Here is a 21,676-nt window from a genome sequence, read left to right on the forward strand (position 1 = left end):
AAGTGGTTCTGTATTGGAAAACAAAGAAGAAGTACAATAGTCACAGGGGACTTTAGAAGAACTGATGGACAGTGATTGGTAGAACTATGAGACTCATGAGAAATGTAGTTCAAAGTTTTGTTTAATGTTGGTTGGCTGCTGTATTTTTTGTCAGTAAAGAAAGAAGCATAATCCTTGCCTCTGTGTCCTTATTAGAATTGAAAATTCTTGATGTAGTAGCTAGAATATGTTTTATTCTTCTCACTTTTAGGTTGCTTTGTGTTCTATGTACTTTCACTGGAGAGTGTGCAGACTCAAGGCTGAAGGAGAGTGACGCACTGTGTGCAGATCCCTCTCAAGGATGGTATGGCTGAAATTCGCTGCACGTTACCATGTGTTACTTCAATGGAAAACTCAGGGGCCTCCTGCAGGTAAGATCTTGCATAATAGGCACTTAGTTACTGTTGGGCATGGCTTTTATAGCCAGCCGTGCCCCTAAAATGGCTCCTGTCTTTCCAGAGGTGCAAAGTCTAACGAGAGTGGTTCTCTACCGGTACTGATGGGGGTCAAAGGGCTGCAGGAGAACAAACTGATATTTCCAAGGAGGGGGGGGGGGGGGGAATTCCTCTAGACCCCTTTCAGGGGAACAATCAGGAGATCCTGCTCTGCTACACTGTCCGTAAAATCCCCCATAAACTCCTGCCAGCCCTTGGCAACTGTGACAATGTATGGTCCCTTGATTTGGCTCGGGCTCCAGTCACTCTGACCCTTTCTGCAGTCTTCGAGGTAGTTAGAGTGCGTTTTCCCTTGTGACTGCTGAGGAAGCTACGAGACTGGGGCATAGTGAACTGTGTCTCGAGGTAAACTCTGTTCTCCATTTTTTGAACATCCGCTCTGCAGTCTTAGGAAGTATCGGGGCACATTCATATGATACGTTAAATTTTATTATTATGGCTTTTTTTCTTGAGCATGTGCAAGGGGGACCAACATCTGCTCACCCACTCCTTGCTTTCTTTCCTTTCTGTTTGTTCTTCTTATATTGATTGGATCCACCGCCCTGTAACAGCGTTTCCACCTGCCTACCTGCTCACTCTCTCTTGGTGCTTGCAGTTGTGATGTGGACTAGCACTGTGTGCTTTTTCTTTGCACGTGTGCAAACATGCCAACAGACACATTTCAAGCAGGAGATTCCCGATTTGTTAAGCCAAGAATGTCTTAACTTTGGCTGTCTCCCACCAGAAATCGCCTCTGCTTTAATAGAAGTTGATAAGGGAAATACATTTTCTTGATGATTTTTTTTTAATCTCCCACCTTCCTCTTCTATAATTTTGGCATGTATGCATGTGCTGCTGTCCTCCAGCATCAATCGTTAGGTGACGCTGCGGTTTGAGAATTCCACTCAGAGTGGCACAGTTAACGACAGCAGTGGTTTTCGCGGAGAGTCAGGATATCGGATTCCGTCCAGAGTGGGCTATGTTGCATCATTGTGGTATCAAAGCAGCGGGTGCAGTACAGAGAATACAGCACATTGTGAGATGGTGTTAACAGTTTCTTTATTCTCCAATTATTAAACTACACCCTGGGCCCTACCACAGGTGTATATCAAAGCGTGAAAACACCCATCCAACACACACGAGCCAGGAAGGAAAAGACCATTTCCAAATCCCACCTGTTCCCAGTGCAAAACCTACCAAAACAAACTACTGGTGTGCAGTCAACAGAGGCCTCCATTTACTATTAACTTTTTCATGTTTTGTTGACTGCAATAATTTTGTTGTTCTGCGTGTCTCTTTCTGTACAGCAGTGAGTTTGCCACACTACAGTGTTAAGAAGATTTTCAGATCATTTATATAGCATAAGCAGAGCACCGTTTGGCGCAGCCATGTTAAGCTTACCAGGTTAAAGTGTGATGAACTGCTCCAGGCCAGGTTTTTCCATTGACTTCTCAGACTTGTAATCTTGTTCATTCTATTATCAAACAGGAGTACAAGTCCCAGAATTCAAAAGAAAAATCGCTGGACTGGATCAGCACACTACACATGGACCTGGTAAACTTGGCAGTTATGCATGGTGTGGCATAGCATTGTGTGCCCAGTACAGTGGTTGAAGTGCATTAAAAAAAAAAAAAAGTATGGGAACTGTGATGTTGTGCGCAAAGTGGGCAGGGTGAGTGAGCGTAGGGGCAGGGTCAAGAGAACGGCTAAAATAAAATATTCTGTACGTTTTTTCTGTCTTCCACCTTCAGGTAACTGCATATAAAATAATGCAAAGCTTTAATGAAAAATAAATGCAATTTAATTTAATCAGTGGGAAATGCAGATAGTACATTATGAAACATCTATTAATGCACTGCAGAGGTCTGTGTGAGCACCAAGCGGCCACAGAATCCTTGTTGGTTGCAGTCGGGAATAGTAACTTGTGTATGTTTAGTGCTAGGAGGTCCCCCCAGTCAGTGACAGAAAACATTGTGAATATGTAAGTCATTATTTTAAACTTGCATTACACACAATAAGATAGGCAGCTTCAAAATGCACAAAAAGGTTTAAGATTAAAAATGTGCTTTGAAAATATAGATTTTAGTAATATTCAGACTGTGTGTTGAAAGTTTTTTTATAACTGGCTATTAAAAGCATACACTTCACAGTTTAGTTGGTAGCTTCTTTACAATACCTCTAAAAAATAATTAATGTGCGTCATCAAAAAGTTTCAAGTGATTCCATTAATTAAAGCTAATACCAGTGTATCACATTTGCAGACTGACAGTTGCGTACATTTACATTTCTTTAAGGTAAGTAGGCACCCTGTCAAGGCTTGTTTGGCTGTCTGCCCCTCCCTCGCTTCGCAGCACAGGAGACTTGTCTTACACTTCAGCTGAAGCCTTTCAACTTTCGGAATTACCCGTCCCTGGACGGTTGTCTTTACACAAAAAGTAGCGGAATTGTTTTTCTTAGACTAAAATAGTACGGGCACTACGTGCCTCTCAGATCCCGCCCACTTCGACCACTGACTGGTCTAGTAAGCCAGCCTGGAAAAGTGATCTGCAGCTTCCGTCTGTTCCTGTTAAGGAGGGGTTTGTTTTCCGAGGACAGTAGAGATCAGTGTACACGTTTCCAATGAGATATCAAATATTAAATAACATCTACTCAGACTCGAGGGCGCAAGTCAATGCAAAAGTAAAGCGGAATACCTGAATATCTCGAGTCTTCCATGACCATGTGACGTATGGCTTTAACATGCAAAGAGGGGGAGGGGCACTCTTGACGTTGTCCTTCTACTTGGGATCAAAGTCTTCCATATCGTGCATACGTTGCGTGTTTCTTCGGAGTTTGTGCACCATGGCAGCGAGGCAGCTCCTGCCGTTGTACTGGAGGGCAGAACTCACGCCCCTAATACCAACAGCCTCCAGAGTTCCTTTGTGCGGAGCCCCTACCCTCTCTGTGTGCACAAAACCTATTGCCCCACACCTTGTGTGGGTACGCCACAGTTCCCGTGTAACTTTAATACACAATCTTTTGAATCTCAACATTCCTGCTCCGTCTGGGAGGAGTCCGTTTTTCGCTTCTCGAACCCCAAATTTCCCAATAGCCATGGGGCAGACTAACCATCGTCGTGCAGCTGCTGCCTCGAGCGGACGTCATGGAATCCGGCAGTATTATCAGAGCACAAGGCGATCTGGAGATTTTCTACACCAACTCCAGATAGTGGATCTACGCAGCGACACGCTGAGCACCCCCTGTGCGGAGATGAGGAGCGCCATGGCACGCGCTGAGGTCGGAGATGACGTTTACGGAGAAGATCCGACTGTAAACGGTGAGAGTTCTCTGACTCAGTGCTTAATATGTACAATATTAAGTGCAGGTGCTCACATTTTTATGAGGCCACTCCCCGGCGCCACCCACGTTCTTCACTGGCTCCACCCACTTAATCTATTGGTTCCACCCAGTGGTCGAAGTGGGGGGAAGAAAGTAGGGGAACTGTGGGCGGGGAATCAGAGGGCGGGAATAACCCAAGGATTGGCTCAGTGGGCGGAGCCAGAGGTGTGGCCAGAATGCGCAATTTTCCAATTTTTAGTATGTGTTTGGCATTTCAATGCCCAGTTTAATCAACCAATGGATGCACATGATTATAAAAGGTTATAATGAGTTATTGACAGTAAAACACATTCACAAAGTGGGATATGCTTCTAATCACAGAATGTCCCAAATACGATAAAATGTGGAAGCACAAGCAATTTTTCGCAGAGCCATGGTGTTTATCATCAGCACTTCTCCCTTCTTCCACAACAGCAGTTCAAACATGAATGGCAAAATATCCTAGTTTGCAAATGTTTTCTATATAACTCTGGCTCTGCCATATTTGCCTCCTAATGCAAGAACTGCTGCATGATCTGATCATTTAAACTAATACATTGTTTATAGCTCAAATGTATCAAAAGTTAACAAAAAATGTGACTTGTTTTGCTGCGGAGTGGATGGCTTATTGCAAAGGTTGACTGATCATCTTTCTCACTGTTGCATTTGTATTTTACACTGGTGCTAATAAGGCAAAATCTTTCCAAAGACTGTTAGCATGTGTACTCGTCAAAATAATAAAATATCAGAAAATATACTGCATTATGCTGCAGCCTTTTTTTAAATGCATAATTTAGTCAACACTGTGGCATAATTGTGTCCTCCTTTGCTGCATATTTAATTCCAGTGACCCCACAGCAAGCAGCACATGAAGCAGAGAAACTGTGAAGTTTGCGAACTTAGTTTGGTGTGCGTGCCAAATTCTGCATTGCCAATCCCTGGTGAGTTGCAGCTACTACTTCTGAAACAAGGCCAATGGAGCTACCTATGGGTGAGGCAGACTGGCCTCAAGGGCACTGGTGGTGCCCTGTGCATTAATGTTTGTTATTACCCTCTAGTGGCCACCTCTGTCATGGATTCCCTCACTTCCGCCCTTTAACAGTGCCCCTCAAGTCTCCATAACCACACTCTCTCTCAGATGCATTTAATTTGATTTACAGCGCCACTCATACCAGTGTAGGGTGTCAGAGCACTTTACATCACACACATTACTCAGAGACCATCAATATGTGTGTAAATCACTGTATAGAAAATGTTACATAAGACTAAGGACTAGAAGGTGTAGGAGTCGCATGACAACCGTACTACTAGGCAGTATAGTTTAATAGTGATTGGCCTGGAGAAACATAAACTCAGAATTTTAAAACTTAATACCATGGGTGGGGGTTCTCTTTAATAATCAGAATTGATTTCTGTCCAAAAGAACACTTTTTGCAACATTAGGATAATCAAAGACTGGGGGGAAAACATAACGCTCTAATTTATACCTTGCAGGTTGTATGCAGCTCTTAGATGAAAGTTAATAGCTCACTGTTGTATGCTAGGATTTTAACTTCTAAACTGCAAGTAACAAAAGGAGCTCTCTGACAAAAGCAGTAGCCCACTAACCTATTTACATTATGTGCACTTTGTGATCTGTGTAGGAAGGTGGAATCTGACTACATGGTTGCCCCACTTTTTTCCTGGTGTTTTGCTGGTTTTCGACTTAGTCTGCCTGGGATCCTGCTATTCAGGACCCCAGCCTATCTGCTTTCTCCCTTAAATTGATTACAAGTACCATAGGTACACTCCAGATTGGATTCTGGGGTACCCTTATAAGTCCCTAGTATATGGTATACTATGTACCAAGGGCATAGGTACCCCATAGGCCTACCAGGGGCTGCAGCATGTATTGTGTCACCCCTGGGAAGCCTTCCAAAATGACACCACAGGTCTGCGACTGCATGCACCCCTTACTGAGATATAGGTTCACTATATCTCTCCATCTCACTGCACATATAAACCTATCAGTCACCCCTATGGCAGGCCTTACCAATCCTAAAGGCAGGGTGCCGGGTTTTATGTGAGAGGGTGCCCATGCATGAGCAGAGCCCCTCAGCAGCCTTCAGAACCTTTATTCTGGGGTTGTTTGTGATGCTGCCAAACCATACACTCTTAAGTGCATTATAACCAAACGGTAAATGCTAACTTTGGAATGGCTGCACGGAAACATGTTGTATTTGGTGTCAAACACTTTGGAATCATACCCCCACACCAGTAACTGGTGTGGGAGTATGATCCCACCCTTCTAGAGGGAGAGACATGACAGCACCGGTATACCCGGCACCAGCTAACAGAGCCCTGGCATCACAAAATGGATGCTGCCAGCCACCGACACGAGTCTGCCCTCCTGCTGCTGGACGAAACTCCGGCAGGGGAGGCCTGGACAATAGGTTTCCTGTCACAGGGAGGTGTCACCACCTCCCTGAAAGGCTTAAGTGTATTGGGGCTGGGTGGGTGCACTCCAAGAGTGCTTTGAAGTTCAGGACTGGGGGCACATTTGGTGTCCCTGTACATAGTCCAGCTCAAACCGGTTGCAGGGGCTACCAGCCCCTGCAATGGCGCGAAACTGGACAAAGGAAATGGGTGTAGCCACCCCTCTTTCCTGACCCTCCCATAGGTGGGTCCCTAGAGTTTGTCCCACCCCTTCCTTGGGGTGGGACAAACTCTGGCTACAGGACCCCTGGCTACAGGACTTTAGATTACACCTGGACGAAACTCTGATACTGAATCCTGGAACTTCAACGATCTACATTGAACTAGATGAGTAAAGAATCTCCCTTGGAGTAAAGGAGTTACTCCCCTGCAAGGCAGGCACCAAAGACAGATCTGACCAGTTTGCAGCTCCGAAGCTCCCGCCAGACTCCGAAGAATTTTGTAACATAGGAGGTGAGTTTCCGTGGTCTTAGAGGTCGAACAGTGCCCACAGCAAGTCTGAGGCCCGTATCCCTCGTGGCGACTGTGCAAACCGAACCCCTGGACACCACGTCACTTTGCAGAAGCATCAGCTTTCCAACAACTCCTGCAGCTAAGCTTTGGATTACTTATAGCCCTGACCCCGAGCAGCATTTGCACTGAAGATTGCCCGCCTACAATCCATGAGTGTTCCGTGAGCTGGCCCTTTTTGTTTTCTCTCGAGGTCCCGTCGCGATCCCTAGTCCGTTGACTGGTGGGTCCCTGTGAAGGTAACTTTACCTCTAATTAGGCATACCTGATTGCTCCAGACGTGTCCTGACTCTCCATTGCTTGGGGAGTCCCCAGGACCTTGCTGGTCCGCACCAAAGCATCTTTTCTCTTCCTGCGTGGGTTGCTGTTGCCAAGGCTTGTTGTGTTCAATACGCGGACCGACACCCCAGCACTCGACATCCTTTGTGGGACAGCTCAAATCCAGCTTCTGGTTGTCGTCGACGCCTCCTGGTCCTCGTGGCTACAGAGTCAAGCTTCACCTCTTCGCACTTGAATCACCCAACATCGGTGGGCTTTCATCTACCGTGCCCCTGGTCACTGGCAAGTGACCCAGACTCTGTACCCTCTGCTTTCAGGTTCTTCTGATCTTCGATCCAGGCTTGGATCACACCGGACACTTTTCTCCTTCCCGGCAGCAGCACTTTGAAATCAACGACGATCCCTGACACCATTTGACACCTATGCACCCGGTTTATCTAGGTGAGGTAACTCAAGTACTCCGGTGCTCCCGTGGGTGGTTTCTTGGGGTCCCAGCGATTCTACGTGCTTTAGGCACTGTGTCTAGTCAAATCGTGGTTCTTATACCCCTTTCTTAATATATGGTTTGGTCCGCCCCTAGGGCCCATTGTATATTGTGCGATTTACTGTCGTTTTAGAACTGTATTATTGTGTATCTTGGACTCTAATCTCATAAAGAGATTAGTAGTGAGTGTTTAGAAATAAATACATATATTTTATATATACCTTGTGTGGATCTCCTTTCATTTAGTAATTCCAGAGGTTATAATCTGGTAAACCAAGCTGCTTTACACTCCTTCAAGACATAGCCTGAAGGCTGCTCTCCATAGCTACCACTAGGATATCTTTCAATAAAGGTTGTCTTTAAACCTTTCATCAATAAGGGTTGTTTGGACTGGTACAAGGTGCCCACTATAACTAGTGGACAGCATATACCAGGCCAACTTCTCACAATCTGTATGGTACATGTTTTTTGCAGCAGGCACATTAACCCTCTGAGCTACCTTTCCATGAATCAGAACTTCCATTAGACAAAATGATCTTTCTCTAGGAAGAACATTAAACACCAGGGTCATCATGCCATTTTTATTGTTGCCGAAAATTGCTGGAGGCCAGGAAGGAGGCAGCAAGCACTTTTAAAACCTTAATATACTTGCAAACATAATGCCTCCACCCAAAGTCAGCACCGGTGCGGTCACACCGGCTGCACTGCCCTAGAGCTGGCCCTTCTCAAGTGTCCTGTGACCTCAGTGACTGAGTCACTGTCGCTCTAGGGTGTGCTGCTTCATAGGCCTGTCTGCAAGACTGGAGGTGAACTTCAATATGGATTGTGGTGGACAAACCTTGAAGGTTAACCCACACTTGCCACTGCTAGGGTCCACCTGCTGGTGCTAAGACACCAGGGCTTCTAAGGTCTTGCGAAGCCTTCTAAGGTGTAGCATGGGATTTTGCTCTCTCAGGAGAGTGGTCTGGTGGACTGGTTATTAAGGCTGAACCTGGTTCCCCAGTTACAAATTCAGTAGCTCTGGCCATAGTGCCACATCCTCTTCCCCACTAAACACCATACTGCCCCAATTAGAAAAACTCACACTGCCTTCAACTACAACCCAATTGTTGCCAGCTATAAACACCTGGATGCGGCTCAATTTAAATGACGCAGAGCAATATGCAGCCTACAAAAAAAAGTGACAACATCCTGGAAAAAGCAAACACTCATAGGGAATGCAAAATTTAGCAAACCATGTGAATTGTAATCAGGAACAACATGGTTACCTTAATGCGTTTACACTCACTATTCAGAAATCAGTGAGTGCTTTTGCCTGAAAAGTTAAGGACATGACTACAGGGCCCTGAATGGACCTATTTCACTGCCCATTGCTTATATCCTTACAAAACGTAAGCAGTATGATAAAAAGACCACATCCCTGGACGCATTTTGTTTTCCAATCCACACTTTGCACTACCTCCAGGATTGGGGCACTAGTTGCAAGCCCAGGGAAAACAAAGACAAGAAAACAAAAATAGCGCTTCACTGGCAAACTCTGTAAAAGTGGCGCTAATGTGTTTGGGTGTGAATAAAATCAATCTGGTCAGTTTGCTACCAGCAGGTGCGCAACACCCATTGGCACACACACAGCTGCACCCGAGCACTTCACAGGTCTTTTAAAGACCATTTGCATGTTAATGAGGCCTTGCTGTTGTTTCACCCCTCCGAAGAGCCCCTGCAGCTCCACTCTGCCTATTGCTTAAAGATTAAGCCCCCCCCCCCCCGCCCGAAATATGGCTCTAGTAGCGCCTCTGGCTACCAGTCTGTCTTACTTTACTTAGTTATTTTTCCTATTTTTACCTTTTATTCCAGATGCTGCACATTTCCAGCAAAAATTATTTTCTTTTTTGGATCCATTTCACAGGGAAGGAAATAAAAGAAAGGAAAGGAAAGAGTGTGAAAACCCCGTCTTGAAATCTCGGTTTTCTGTAAGGGAAGAACTGCTAGACGGAAAGAGAGGGAAGAGGGAAAGAGTTGGGGGGGGGAGGGGCGAAGGCAACTGAAGCTACAGAGCAGAAGCGGACACTGTATTTTGCTTCTCTGGGTAAGAAGAAAAAGACAGAGTCCTGTTACTTCTCTGCCGTCCGTCCTCGAACGCCGAGCTTTATAGGCGATGGTGATTTCTTGCGTCCCGGGACGCATTTTCAAAATAAAAAAGTAGGGGAACGAAATCGCTGGAATTGAAGAAGTAGGGGCACGCCGTGCCCTGCCGTTCCCCCCCACTTCGACAACTGGTTCCACCCACATCCTCTACTGGCACTGCTGAACGACAGATATAATAGTGCGAGATTATCTATCCTGCAACCATAGGTAGTGTATGGTGGTAGGTGGTCTTCCCACACAAAGATGAAGTGCTCCACTACTTTAATAACAGGGGTCCTCTTAAGTAGTTGTGATAGGTAGTGTGAAGCTCTATTAAACTCAGTGAGGAATAATGGTCACAGCTCAAATACATTATTGATAGCTTTCTTTTTATATCTTTTATTTATTTATTTATTTATGTCATTTGTAGAGCGCATGAATCACCCTGAATGTGGTATCTCAGCGCTGAGGACGGGTAAAGGTGATGACTTAAGTGTTTAGAAGAGTGATGTTTTGAGTTTTTTCCTAAAAGACAGGTAGTTAGTGCAGAGGCGAATATCCAGAGGTAGCTGGTTCCAAAGTTGAGGGGCTAGGTAGGAGAATGCTTTGCCTCCTAGTCTGGTTTGTTTTATCCGTGGAATGGTAAGAAGACCCTTTCCTTGAGAACGGAGGGTACGTGAGGGTGTGTATCTGACTAGTTTATCTGCCAGATATGTCGGTCCCATTTGGTTTAGTCCTTTGAACACCAAACAGCAGATTTAGAATTTAATTCTTTTGCGTATTGGTAACCAGTGTAGATTGCGGAGAAGGGGAAGAGAGGGGGTTCGGTAGGGTGCGCTGGCTACCAGACGACCTGCTGTGTTCTGGACCACCTGTAGGCTGTTCAAGGAGGACTCCTTTGCAGCAATTAGCAGAGCATTGCTGAAGTCCAGACGGCTGAGTACTAGGCGTGTACCAGTGTTTTCCGAGTGGAAGGGAGGAGGAAGTGAAAGACCTTGCGGAGTAAGCCAAGGGCATGAAAGCATGCTCATTTGGTAGCAATTATGTGTTCATCCAGATTGAGTTTGCTGTCTATTAGGATCACTAGGTTTTTAATCACTAGTTTTGGGGATGGAGGCGAGCCTAGTTCTTCTGGCCACCAACTCGAAGCCCAGCTAGTAACTGCGTCCTTGAAGAGCATTATTTCTGTTTTTCCTGCATTAAGCTGTAGGAAGTTGTTGCTCATCCATGATGTTATAATTTTCATGCCTTCCGAAAAAATGTTTTTAGTGTTGGGAGAGTCTTTGTCAAAGGAGAGAAGCAGTTGAGTGTCATCTGCATAAGAGATTGGGGTGAACCCAATATTTCTCAGGAGTGCAGCAAGTGGGGCGACATATACATTAAAAAGAGAGGGGCTGAGACGGGAGCCTTGAGGGACGCCCTTGGTTACCGACATGGTCTTGGATTTGAACGGTCCTAGGTTTACTGTTTGGGTTCTTCCTTTGAGGAAATCTCGCAGCCAGTCTAATGCAGTGTCCTGTATGCCTATGGTTTGCAGTCTTTCCAGCAAAATCTGGTGAGAGATGGTGTCGAAGGCAGCGGACAGGTCGAGCAGTATAAGAATTACTGCTCGGCCCGCGTCCGCCTGCATTCGGATGTTATCTATGACATTGACTAGAGCGGATTCTGTACTATGTCGAGGGCGGAATCCTGACTGTGAGTGGTCAAGTCAGCCGGAGGATTCAATGAATGCGGAAAGGTGAGTGTTGATATGTTTTTCCAACAATTTGCTATGTAGAGGGAGTAATGAAATTGGTCGATAGTTGGATATTACATCAGGGGGTAATTTGGTGTTTGTCTTAATAGGCATGATTTGGGCCGCTTTCCATTCATCGGGAAGCTTGCCTTCCTTGATGAATCTGTTGAGAATGTGGCAGAGGGGTGCTGCAAGTTCCGCTGCTAGGCTTTTTGAGATTTTTGCTGGTATAAGGTCTTTAGGGGAACCTGATTTGGCGGATCTCAAGAGAGATTCTGTTTCTTGGATCGTGAGCAAAGGGAATTCTTTAAGGATGAATGAGTTAGGTGGAAGAGGGGCTGTTGCAGTATGTGAGTTATGGTGTGTTATTGTATTGGTGGTTATTTTGTTGTAGATATCGTTTATTTTTTGTAAAAAATGGTTGGCTATGTTATCACATAGTGCCTGGGTAGGTTCATCTTCCGGGTTACAGGCTTTGGGATTAATGAGTGTGTTAAGTACTTGAAAAAGGACTTTGGGGGTATTATTTGTTGCCTCTAGTTGGTTGGCTATGTGGTTTTTCCGGGCGAGTTTTATGTTTTTATGGTAGGAATCTAAAGCAGATTTGTACTTTCACTTATCAAGGAGGTCCTGAGTTCTGCGCCACTGACGTTCAATCTTTTTGCAGTGGCTTTTTTCTGATTGGAGATCTGTGGAATACCAGGGTGCTTGTGTAATTTTGGGGGTGGCAGGTGATCGTTTCAAGGGAATCGGAGCATCTATGGTGGATTTGATCGTGTTCTGGAAGGCAGTTAGGCATGTATCCAAAGTGTCAAAGGTAGATTGTTGAGGGGGAGTTAATGTATCGCGAAATATTGTAGGTGTTAATTTATGCCACTGTCTGTATTCTCGAGATAATGATTTTTTCATGGCTGTTTGATCAGAGGGGCCTATTAGATTGAATTCTATTGTAGAGTGGTCAGACCATGTCAGTGGGTTAATTGATATATATTCTGAGTGCGGTGAGTTGGAAAGGACTAAGTCCAGGGTATGGCCTGGGAGCATCATTAATTTTTGTGAGTCCTAGCGTTGACAGCTTGGTCAAGAGGGTAGCCGTCTCTGGGTCCTTGAGTATCTCACTATGGACGTTGAAATCCCCTAGGAGAAGGAATTTGTTGGAAGATATCATGTGAGGAGCAATCATATTTAGGAGATGGTATATGGAGTCAGAGATAGGTCTAGGAGGACGATATACAAGAGCTCCTTTCCAACTCAGCTGAGAGTGGATGTCAATTCTAAATGTTAGGATTTCAATTTTATCACTAGTATGTTGGTCAAGTATTGTTGCTTTTATTGGGTCTTTGTATATAATGGCTATACCACAACCCACCTTACGTGGTCTGTCAACTTTCAGCAAACGATAACCATTAGGTATTGCGATGGCGATGGCTGGGGTGGAGGAAGGTTTTAACCATGTTTCAGTAAGGAAGCCAATATCTGGAAGAGTGGAGGAGAGTAGATCCCAGATATTAATAGCATGTTTGGGTAGTGAGCGAACATTGGCTAGGAAGCAGTTCCAGCTGGTTCTAATTTCCCTTGTTTTGTCTGGATGGAGTATGGTTATGGGATCACTGGTTAGGGAGAGGGGAGTACTCTGGAAACCACAGAATAAACATGTTAAAGGGCCTTCGATAGCTGTGGGGAATTTGTGGGTACACGGATGGGTTCCTTTATGTTGAACGTGGGGTAATGTATGGTTTCTTAAATGTACTAACTCTAATCTTGAGTATTTAATGCGTGGGGCAGGATGATTAGTCCAATAAGTGGAATATTTAGCAGGGCTCCTGTCTCCTGGTGTTGCACCATGGAACATCATATTCCCCCTTCGTCACAGACCAAATATCGCAATAACAAATTTACTCAAATACATTAATTTGTGGGGCCCATAACACCAATACTCACACTTCATTGATCTGCTTCCCTAGAGGAATACGTTTCCAAACGCTGAGATGAAAGGAATATCTTTACCTAAACTCTAAATGCATTGAATACTTTTCCAACCTCATGATATTCCCCTCATTGGGTGATGAATCAGTTAGTTGTATATATGATTTAGTGATTTAATTAATTTATCTATACTCTTTCCTTATTCTAGTTTCTTCAAATAATCGACACAATACATTTATCAATTAATCAAATATCGTTTATCTAATTAAATTGCAAATTGTTAGAAATCATCATCAAACGCAGAACATTATATTTACCTAATCTGGCTAATAGTCGTCCTCTAAGTCAAGTCAAGTCGTGGAAAAATCTTTAAATTCATCAAAGTCCGGTCGCAATTCAGTCTCTCATAGATTCAGGATAACAGCTGTCCAGCATTGTCACCGTCCTCTCCGTCAGCATAACGTCAGGAAATCAAGTTAGTCAAAAAAGAGGATTGATTCTAATTCACTTTTCTACCTACTTTTATAATGAAACTAATGTCAAAATGTATCAAGATTGGGGTTTTAGACAGTCCTCATTGGTGGATTTGGGGTCGTTCGGTAAAGTTCTCACATAGTCCGCAAGATTAAGTCATCGCACTTGCTGGTTCCGGTTTTAAAGACAGTCCATTTTTGTAGTCTTGGCGAAGCTCCCAGAGTGTCCTTGATAAGAACATCGTCTCCTGGGGTCAGGACGAGGCCATTGTTGCTGGCGGTGACGCATGCGCACTTCACCCAGAACCTCGTGTGACAGCAGCAGTCACGTTGTACGTCTCGGTCTGCCATCTTAAGGAAGGCCAAAATGGTCAATTTAAGCAAAACAAACACAAAACATAATTAAAACATAGAAATGGCTAATAAAATGTTAAACCCTCACTAATTCCCTTATGTGTAAGTAATTATCTAGCAGAATAGCAACATTCAAAGCGTTTATACTCACTCAATGATGCGCAACTTCCAATTACATTCCAAAAGCAACATATATCATGCAATATTCTAATTTTCTAGCATTAGTATGCATACATATGTTAGTATACAATTAGTTTATCCATGCACAATGCAAACCCCACGTGTAATTCTCCTGTTAATATAATTGATAAGTCTTTCACTTCAAACGAATTAATAAGGTTACTATTAGTTGATTATTCAGATTAATATAAACATGCAGAATGGGGGGTATACAAAATGTTGTACTACCCGCTCCAGCAATCCCCCCTTTGGCGATTATATCACCACACCAACAGAAAATTTGGTACCCCCTTTTACGGAATTTCAAAGCGATTTCTTGTTTCTATTCATATTTCAGTTTCCCCTGTTTCTTCTCTTTTTGCTGTTTTATACATACTCTCCTTGATTTCTTCCAATTCTATTTCTTCAAATTCTCCTTTTTGTTTCTTATCTTTTCTCCTTAAATTTTCTCTTTTTAATCTTTTTTGATTTGTATCATTTTTACGACAAATACATCCTAATCTAATTATTAATACTAAAAAAATCACACATGTTAATGGAAATAATATCTTACCTAAAAATGTACTACCTAGTTTTACTACAAAATCTTTAATAGCTGATAATTTTTTTCCAATCCTCTCCCAAACACCTTCAACCTCCAGTGGTGCAATTTCGTCATGCAATTCTGTAATATTTTTAATATAAATTTTCAAATATTTACTTTCGTCAGGAATGTAAGTACAACAATGTTGAACTTTCAGCATTCCACAGACTCCACCCTCTTTTGCCAATAATATATCAAGGGCAAGTCGATTTTGCATTACCATAGCATGCATGGCAACCATTTCAGTATTTACCAATAAGAATCCTCCAGCGGTGCTTGTTGACAAGCGATCCACCTCTGTTGAAAGTTTTCTAATTTTGTTTGCATTCAGAGATATTCCCACTGCGGGTATCAATGCTCCAAAAATGTCACCCACAATTTCTGTCCGAGATTCTCTCTTACTACGTGCTAAATAACTACCTAAACTATGTACACCATCTTCTCCTCTATCCATATGAAAAACCTTTGTAAAAACCAGGCCAACATAACATGTGCCATACCAATGGTCTGGCAAACGATAATATGCCCTGTTCCCACAAATGAAATACAGTCCTGGAAAAACTGGATCTTTTCCACCTTTGAATCCCCATCCTCCCATGATTCGGTATGTATCATGGCACTCACTATTCCCTACAAAATAATTATCATATGCTGTTTGATTCCTTCTAATACACAATTTCCCTTTCTGAGGCCAATCTAAAGACATAGTTGGACTCGTTTCCCCTTTCAAGTGTTTCTCCATTTCTACATCCCAGACTGTTATCTCCACTTTCCCTTCTGAAGCCTTTCTTTGCATTTTCAATCTCCTTTCTTCAACCATATCTAAAAATGTCTTCTTTTCTTTCTTTAAACTGCAAGTCAAATTATTTCTAAATATGTATTCTAATGTTAGTTCTTTAGTCTCTAAGAAAAATTCACCTAATACCTTTGCAGGTTTTACCTTTTTTAGTTTGTTAATTGACGGTACTTGTGAAAATATAGTATCTACATCTGAAAAATAATGCTCTAATTTACCTGTTTGATAAAATAAACTAGCTATTACACTACATGTTATTCCATAAGTTACTGGAAGGTGATGATAAGTCGCTCCCTCAGATACAGATGCAGGTAACTGCATACATACGTAGCAATCCCTTACGTCCATTGTCTTTACATATTCATACAACAATTTTGAAAACACATTATTATAAAAATGTGTTATAAACCCGTCTTTATGTAAATAGTTTTTATAAATTCTAGTCGGAACTACCTTTTGAATCTTCCCTATATTAGTTATGTTTTCACTATGTCCTTCTAATGTATCTATAGTAACTTTAAATGAGATTAGTAGAGCATGTATACTCCATAGAAGCATTAATAATCCTGTACAACAACACATTTTGCACCATCTCCTCAAAAATGTACATCTACCTTTGCTACTATCTATGTTTGCCATCTTAGCTAAAATGGACCGTGTCTTTTGACTTAGCCTCTTCTACTTCACAACTAGTTTTCTAACCCAAGGCTCTAAGCACCTACTTGGTTCTACCAGTTTTTGTCTTTTTCAGTATTTTATTGTCTTTCCATCAATAGTTTTCTTGTCTCATTCAGTTTGGCATTTCATCATCTTTAACTTTTCCTTTGTTTTCGGTATACAGAATGTCCTGAACCTCCGCCTCTTCTCCAATATCGGACAAGATAACTCTCTGGATTTCCGATTTTTCGTCTTCCTCAACCACTTCCGGCACAACCACCTCTGGATTTCCTTGGCTATCCACCTCTTCTTTTAATTCTGACAGGGCCACATATGTCCATTCCGGTGATTTATACTTCTGGTTAGGTTTCCTTGTTCTTTTGCTTTCTTTAACCACAATCGTTTCTTCTTCTTTTGATTTCTCCTGACTCGTCACTTCATTCACCTGTTCAGCCCTTGGTGAATTTACTCGTGTCAGTCGATATCTCAATCTTTTTATTTTATTCAGCGAAACATCGTCCTTTGCAGCTCTTTTCAATTTACTCCCTTTATCATTCTTTTCAGTTCTCCAAGCTCTCTTTCTTAGAACTCGGCCTTCAGGTACTTCATCTTCGCTTTCCTCTGACTCTGTTTCAACTTGCTTTTTACTCTCAACAGTTTCTTTTTCCACCACTTCTTTTGTTTTCCCTACTTCTGTCCCTCCTCGAATCTCCGGCACGCAATCTTCCTGCTGACTACTTGTCCCTGCTTCTAACTGGATGTTGGAGTTCCCTACACCTCCTCGGGGGTCTTCCGCAATAATCTTTCCCTCTTTCTCTGTATCTGGCACCTGTCCATCTAAATGTGTTGTTTCAGGTGGAAGTTCTCTTAATTTTTCATCTGGCACTTCTTTCTCATGAATCTCTTTTATCGTCTCTTCACTGTCCTTTTCTTTGTTCTTTCTTTGTTCTTTCCTGGAAGATTGTTCTCTTTGTTCTGACTCTGAATCTGAACTGGTATCAGAAATCTGTAACCTTCTCCTCAGAGAATTACTTCTGGGGACAAAAGTTAAACTCGGTTCTGTTTCCCCCCTTACAGGGTTTTCTTTGTCTTTTGGCTCTCCGTCATCTGACTCAGTACTAGATTCTGATTCGTTGAAATACTCCTTTTCTGTGCTGTCGACCGGATTTGGAATTCTCAAAGTATGGCTTGCATGGATCCAATTCTTCAATCCAGCACACTTCACACCTGTTGTTGTAGTCAAGATGACTTGTCTTGGTTTTCCCCACCTGGGAACCAATCAGTTTCTTCTTCTGTGGACTTTTATCCTTACCCAGTCCCCTGGGCTTAGATCATGGGCTGGCTTCTTTTCAAGGGTGGTGGCATCCGCTCCAACCTGATGAAACACAGAATGAACTGCGTCAGCCAGGCTTTTACAGTATTCCAACACCATGTCATCAGTTATAGTCATCGGCTTGTTGACTGGTACAAAAACGTGGCGCATGGCTCGTCCCATGATGATTTCATGTTGACTCAACCATGTAAGTCTGTCCTGAATTGATCTAATAGTCATGAGTACTAGAGGCTAGACATCAGGCCATTTCATACCTGTAGCTAAAAACACTTTCCCTATACTGTTTTTGATAGTACCATTCATCTGTTCCACCACACCAGAAGCCTCTGTTCGGTAGGCACAATGTAGTTTTTGTCGTACATTCAATGCTTCACAAATCAATTTCATGATATCATTATGAAAATGTCCTCCTCGGTCTGATTCAATTGTCACTGGGAACCCGAATCTAGGGATAAATTCCCTCAAAAGTAATTTTGCCACTGTCATCCCATAATTTCTTCTTGTTGGAAATGCCTCTACCCACCTGGAAAATAGACAGACCATAACCAAAACATACCTCAACCTGTTACAGTGAGGCATTTCAATGAAATCCACTTCCATTCTGGTAAAAGGTCCTCCTTCTCGACCTATTGTTCCTAGACTCACTACTGTCTTTCTTCCTGGAATGTATTGCTGGCATATTAGACATCTCTGACAAAGACTTTCTGCTACAAGTCTGAACTTTGCATTGTACCAGGTTTGCTTAAAGGACCTGATCATAGCGTCTCTCCCTATGTGTCCCTGTCCATGATACATCCGTGCCATGGCAGACATCATGCTATCAGGCATGACTGGTCTGCCGTCTCGATAGACCCACACATGATCTTTCTCTCTTGGTGCACATCCTGCTTTTACCCACTGTTTTATTTCCTCCTCTCCTGCTTCTTCCTGCAATTGTCTTACTTCTTCCCATGTTCCCACAGTGTTAGTAAACATTGGGAAACAAGAAATCGCTTCCTTTTCCTTAGCCAAATTGGTTGAATTCTGATTTCGTGCACAGTATTGCGCCATGTCATTTACAAATTTGTTACCAGTGGCAATATAATCACCACTGCGACTATGGGCAGCACATTTTACAACAGCCAATTGCCTAGGCAGCTGTATCGCCTCAAGCAACTTTCCAACCACTTCAGCATTCTTAATGGGAGTTCCACTTGCGGTTAGGAAACCTCTCTGCAGCCATATCTGGCCGAAGTCGTGGACGACTCCATAGCCATACTGGCTATCAGTTATCACAGTCACTCTCACACCTTTCCCAATATTGCATGCTTTCGTTAAAGCAACAAGTTCAGCTACTTGGGCCGATTTTACTCCTTTCAAATAGGATGCTTCCATTACTGCTGCAACTGTACATACCGCATATGCTGCACTCAACACTCCATCATCTGTCCTCAAACAAGATCCATCAACAAATATAACAAAATCACTTTCTGGTAAGTGTTCATCTTTTATGTCAGGTCGTGGTTTTGTACAGAAATCAAGTACATCCAAACAGTCATGATCTGCTTCATCTCTTACTTCCACATTTTCTGCATCCGGTAACAGTGTTGAAGGATTCACATTCACGCATCTCACAAGACTCACATTTGTTGCACCTAATATGACCTTTTCCTACTTAGTCAGCCGACTGTGTGTCATATACTGAGTGTGACTCCTTGTTAAAAGGATCGCCACATCATGAGGTACAAACACTGTCACAGGCTATCCCATCACAATTCCCTCACTCTGTTCCAAACTTCAACATGTAGCAGCTACTGCTTTCAAACACCCAGGTAGAGCTACAGCTACTGGGTTCAACATTGATGAAAAATATGCAATTGGTCTCCTCAGTTTTCCATGCTTCTGTACAAGAACAGAGAGTGCACATCCATTTCTCTCACTGCAACACATATCAAATTCTTTTTCATAATCAGGCATACCTAATGCAGGTGCTTCACACAACCCATCTCTCAATCTCTTGAATGCTGCCAATTCCTCTTTGTTCAAATCAATGGGATCTTTCACATCACTTCTTGTCAGTCGTACCAAAGGTTTTGCGATCAATGAAAAATTGCTAATCCACTGACGACAATATCCAACCATTCCCAGAAACATTCTCACTTCTCTTTGGGTCATAGGTGGACTCATTCTTTTTATGATGCTGATTCTGTCTATGGTTATCCTTCTCAATGCTTTTTCAATGTTTTGTCCTAAATATTGTACTTCCTTCTTACAAAATTGTAATTTCGATGGTGACACTTTTAGTCCTCCATCTGCCAAATGATTCAGCAAGGCTACCGTGTCTACCTCACAAGCTTCACGGGTTTTCGATGCCACAAGTAGGTCATAGATGTATTGAACCAATACAGAATTTTCTGGCATTTCTAGACTTTCCAAAGACTTCCTCAATAGGTGATTAAATATTGAGGGGCTTTCTGTATACCCCTGTGGGATTCGGCACCACGCCAAAATACGCTCACCGAAACGAAATGCAAAAATTTGCTGACTGTCATGATGCAAGGGGATGGAAAAGAAAGCATGGCATAGATCAGTCACTTTATACCATTCTGCGTCATGGGGAATCTGATATAAAATCACAGATGGATTCGGTACAATGGGACAGCATGGTACAACAATTTGGTTTATCTTTCTCAGATCTTGTACTATCCTGAACTTCCCACTAGGGCTTTTCAGTCCCATTATTGGTGAATTACATGGGCTACTCATTATTTCTCTCAAAATTCCTTGTTTTATCATTTTCTCAATCACAGGAGTAACTCCTTCGATTATTTCAGGTGTCAATTTATATTGAGGGACATTTGGATAACTTACTCCTTCTTTTACTGTTATTTTTACTGGGTCTACATTTCTCATCAATCCTACGTCTTCTCCGGTGAAATCCCAAACTTCTGCTTTAACAGATTGTTTTAATTCTTTGGGTAATTCGTCAGGGTTAAATACAGCACAGGTTCCAGTAACCTCCTTCTCCCTGTTTGCCATTGTCATTTCATACAGCACATCATCATCTGGTGTTTCAAAGGTTATTCCATCTGGGGTGCAAAATATAGTGCAGTTCATCTTGCATAATAAATCTCCACCTAATAAGTTCACAGGACTGGTGTCGCACACAACAAACTGGTGCATTTCAGAAAATTTCCCTATGCTAACTTTCACTGGTTCTGTAAGGTAAGTTTTAATCGGTCTGTTGGATACACCAACTACTTGGATCGTCTCATCCGAGAGAGGAAGATTCTTGACATCAGCTGATCTAACAGTTGATCGAGTAGCACCAGTATCAACTAGGAAAGTAATATTTTCATTATTAACTTTTCCATCTACAAATGGGCCTGTCTGGTCTACTTCTAGAGTTGCGCCAAGAACGCACTCTTCTTCCTCCCTTCGACACCGTCAATAACCCTCTTCTGAATCGCTTTCATCGCGTTGCAGCCAATACTGCGATGCAGCGCCAGCACGTGGCGGTTTATTTACCGGTTCTTCGTTGTAGAATCCAATTTCATTACTATACTTCTGGCAATTTTTGTTCTGTGGGAAAGGTGGTTTTAGCACCTATATCTGCTGTGTTACAACCTGCTGTTGTCGCTGCGGTTGACCACTCACCTCATTCTGCACCTGTGGATTCAATGATGCATTTTCATCGTTAGTACTCGGAGGAAATTTACACTCGGATTTCCAATGCCCTATCCTACCGCAATTATGACACGGAAATTTCTTCTTAGCTTCCTCAATATTTCCTTTACCTTTCCCAGGATTACATTTTTGTCTTGACCCTGCTTGTTCTGCTAATTGAGCTTCCTGTCTCTCTGCTACCTTTACTTGTGCCCACATAGCCTTTTCTTTTAATTTTCGCTGTTTTGCTTCAATCTCATCACTGAAATATTTAGCATGTCTCAGTACTTCA

The 21,676-nt window shown here is 42.8% G+C and overlaps 1 protein-coding gene across 1 annotated transcript in view; it reads left to right on the forward strand.

The window, feature by feature from the left end:
* The first annotated feature begins 2,260 nt into the window (after window positions 1-2,260).
* Window positions 2,261-21,676, forward strand: part of LOC146810478 (uncharacterized) — a 220,511-nt gene continuing 201,095 nt past the window's right edge. Inside the window, exon 1 of the mRNA XM_085617475.1 lies at window positions 2,261-3,789. Coding sequence (XP_085473601.1) covers window positions 3,213-3,789 — 577 coding nt within the window. The 5' untranslated portion in view covers window positions 2,261-3,212. The remainder of the gene's footprint in view (window positions 3,790-21,676) is intronic.

Source organism: Triturus cristatus, chromosome 7 (genome assembly GCF_964204655.1).
Source record: "Triturus cristatus chromosome 7, aTriCri1.1, whole genome shotgun sequence".
NCBI classification, from domain to species: Eukaryota; Metazoa; Chordata; class Amphibia; order Caudata; family Salamandridae; genus Triturus; species Triturus cristatus.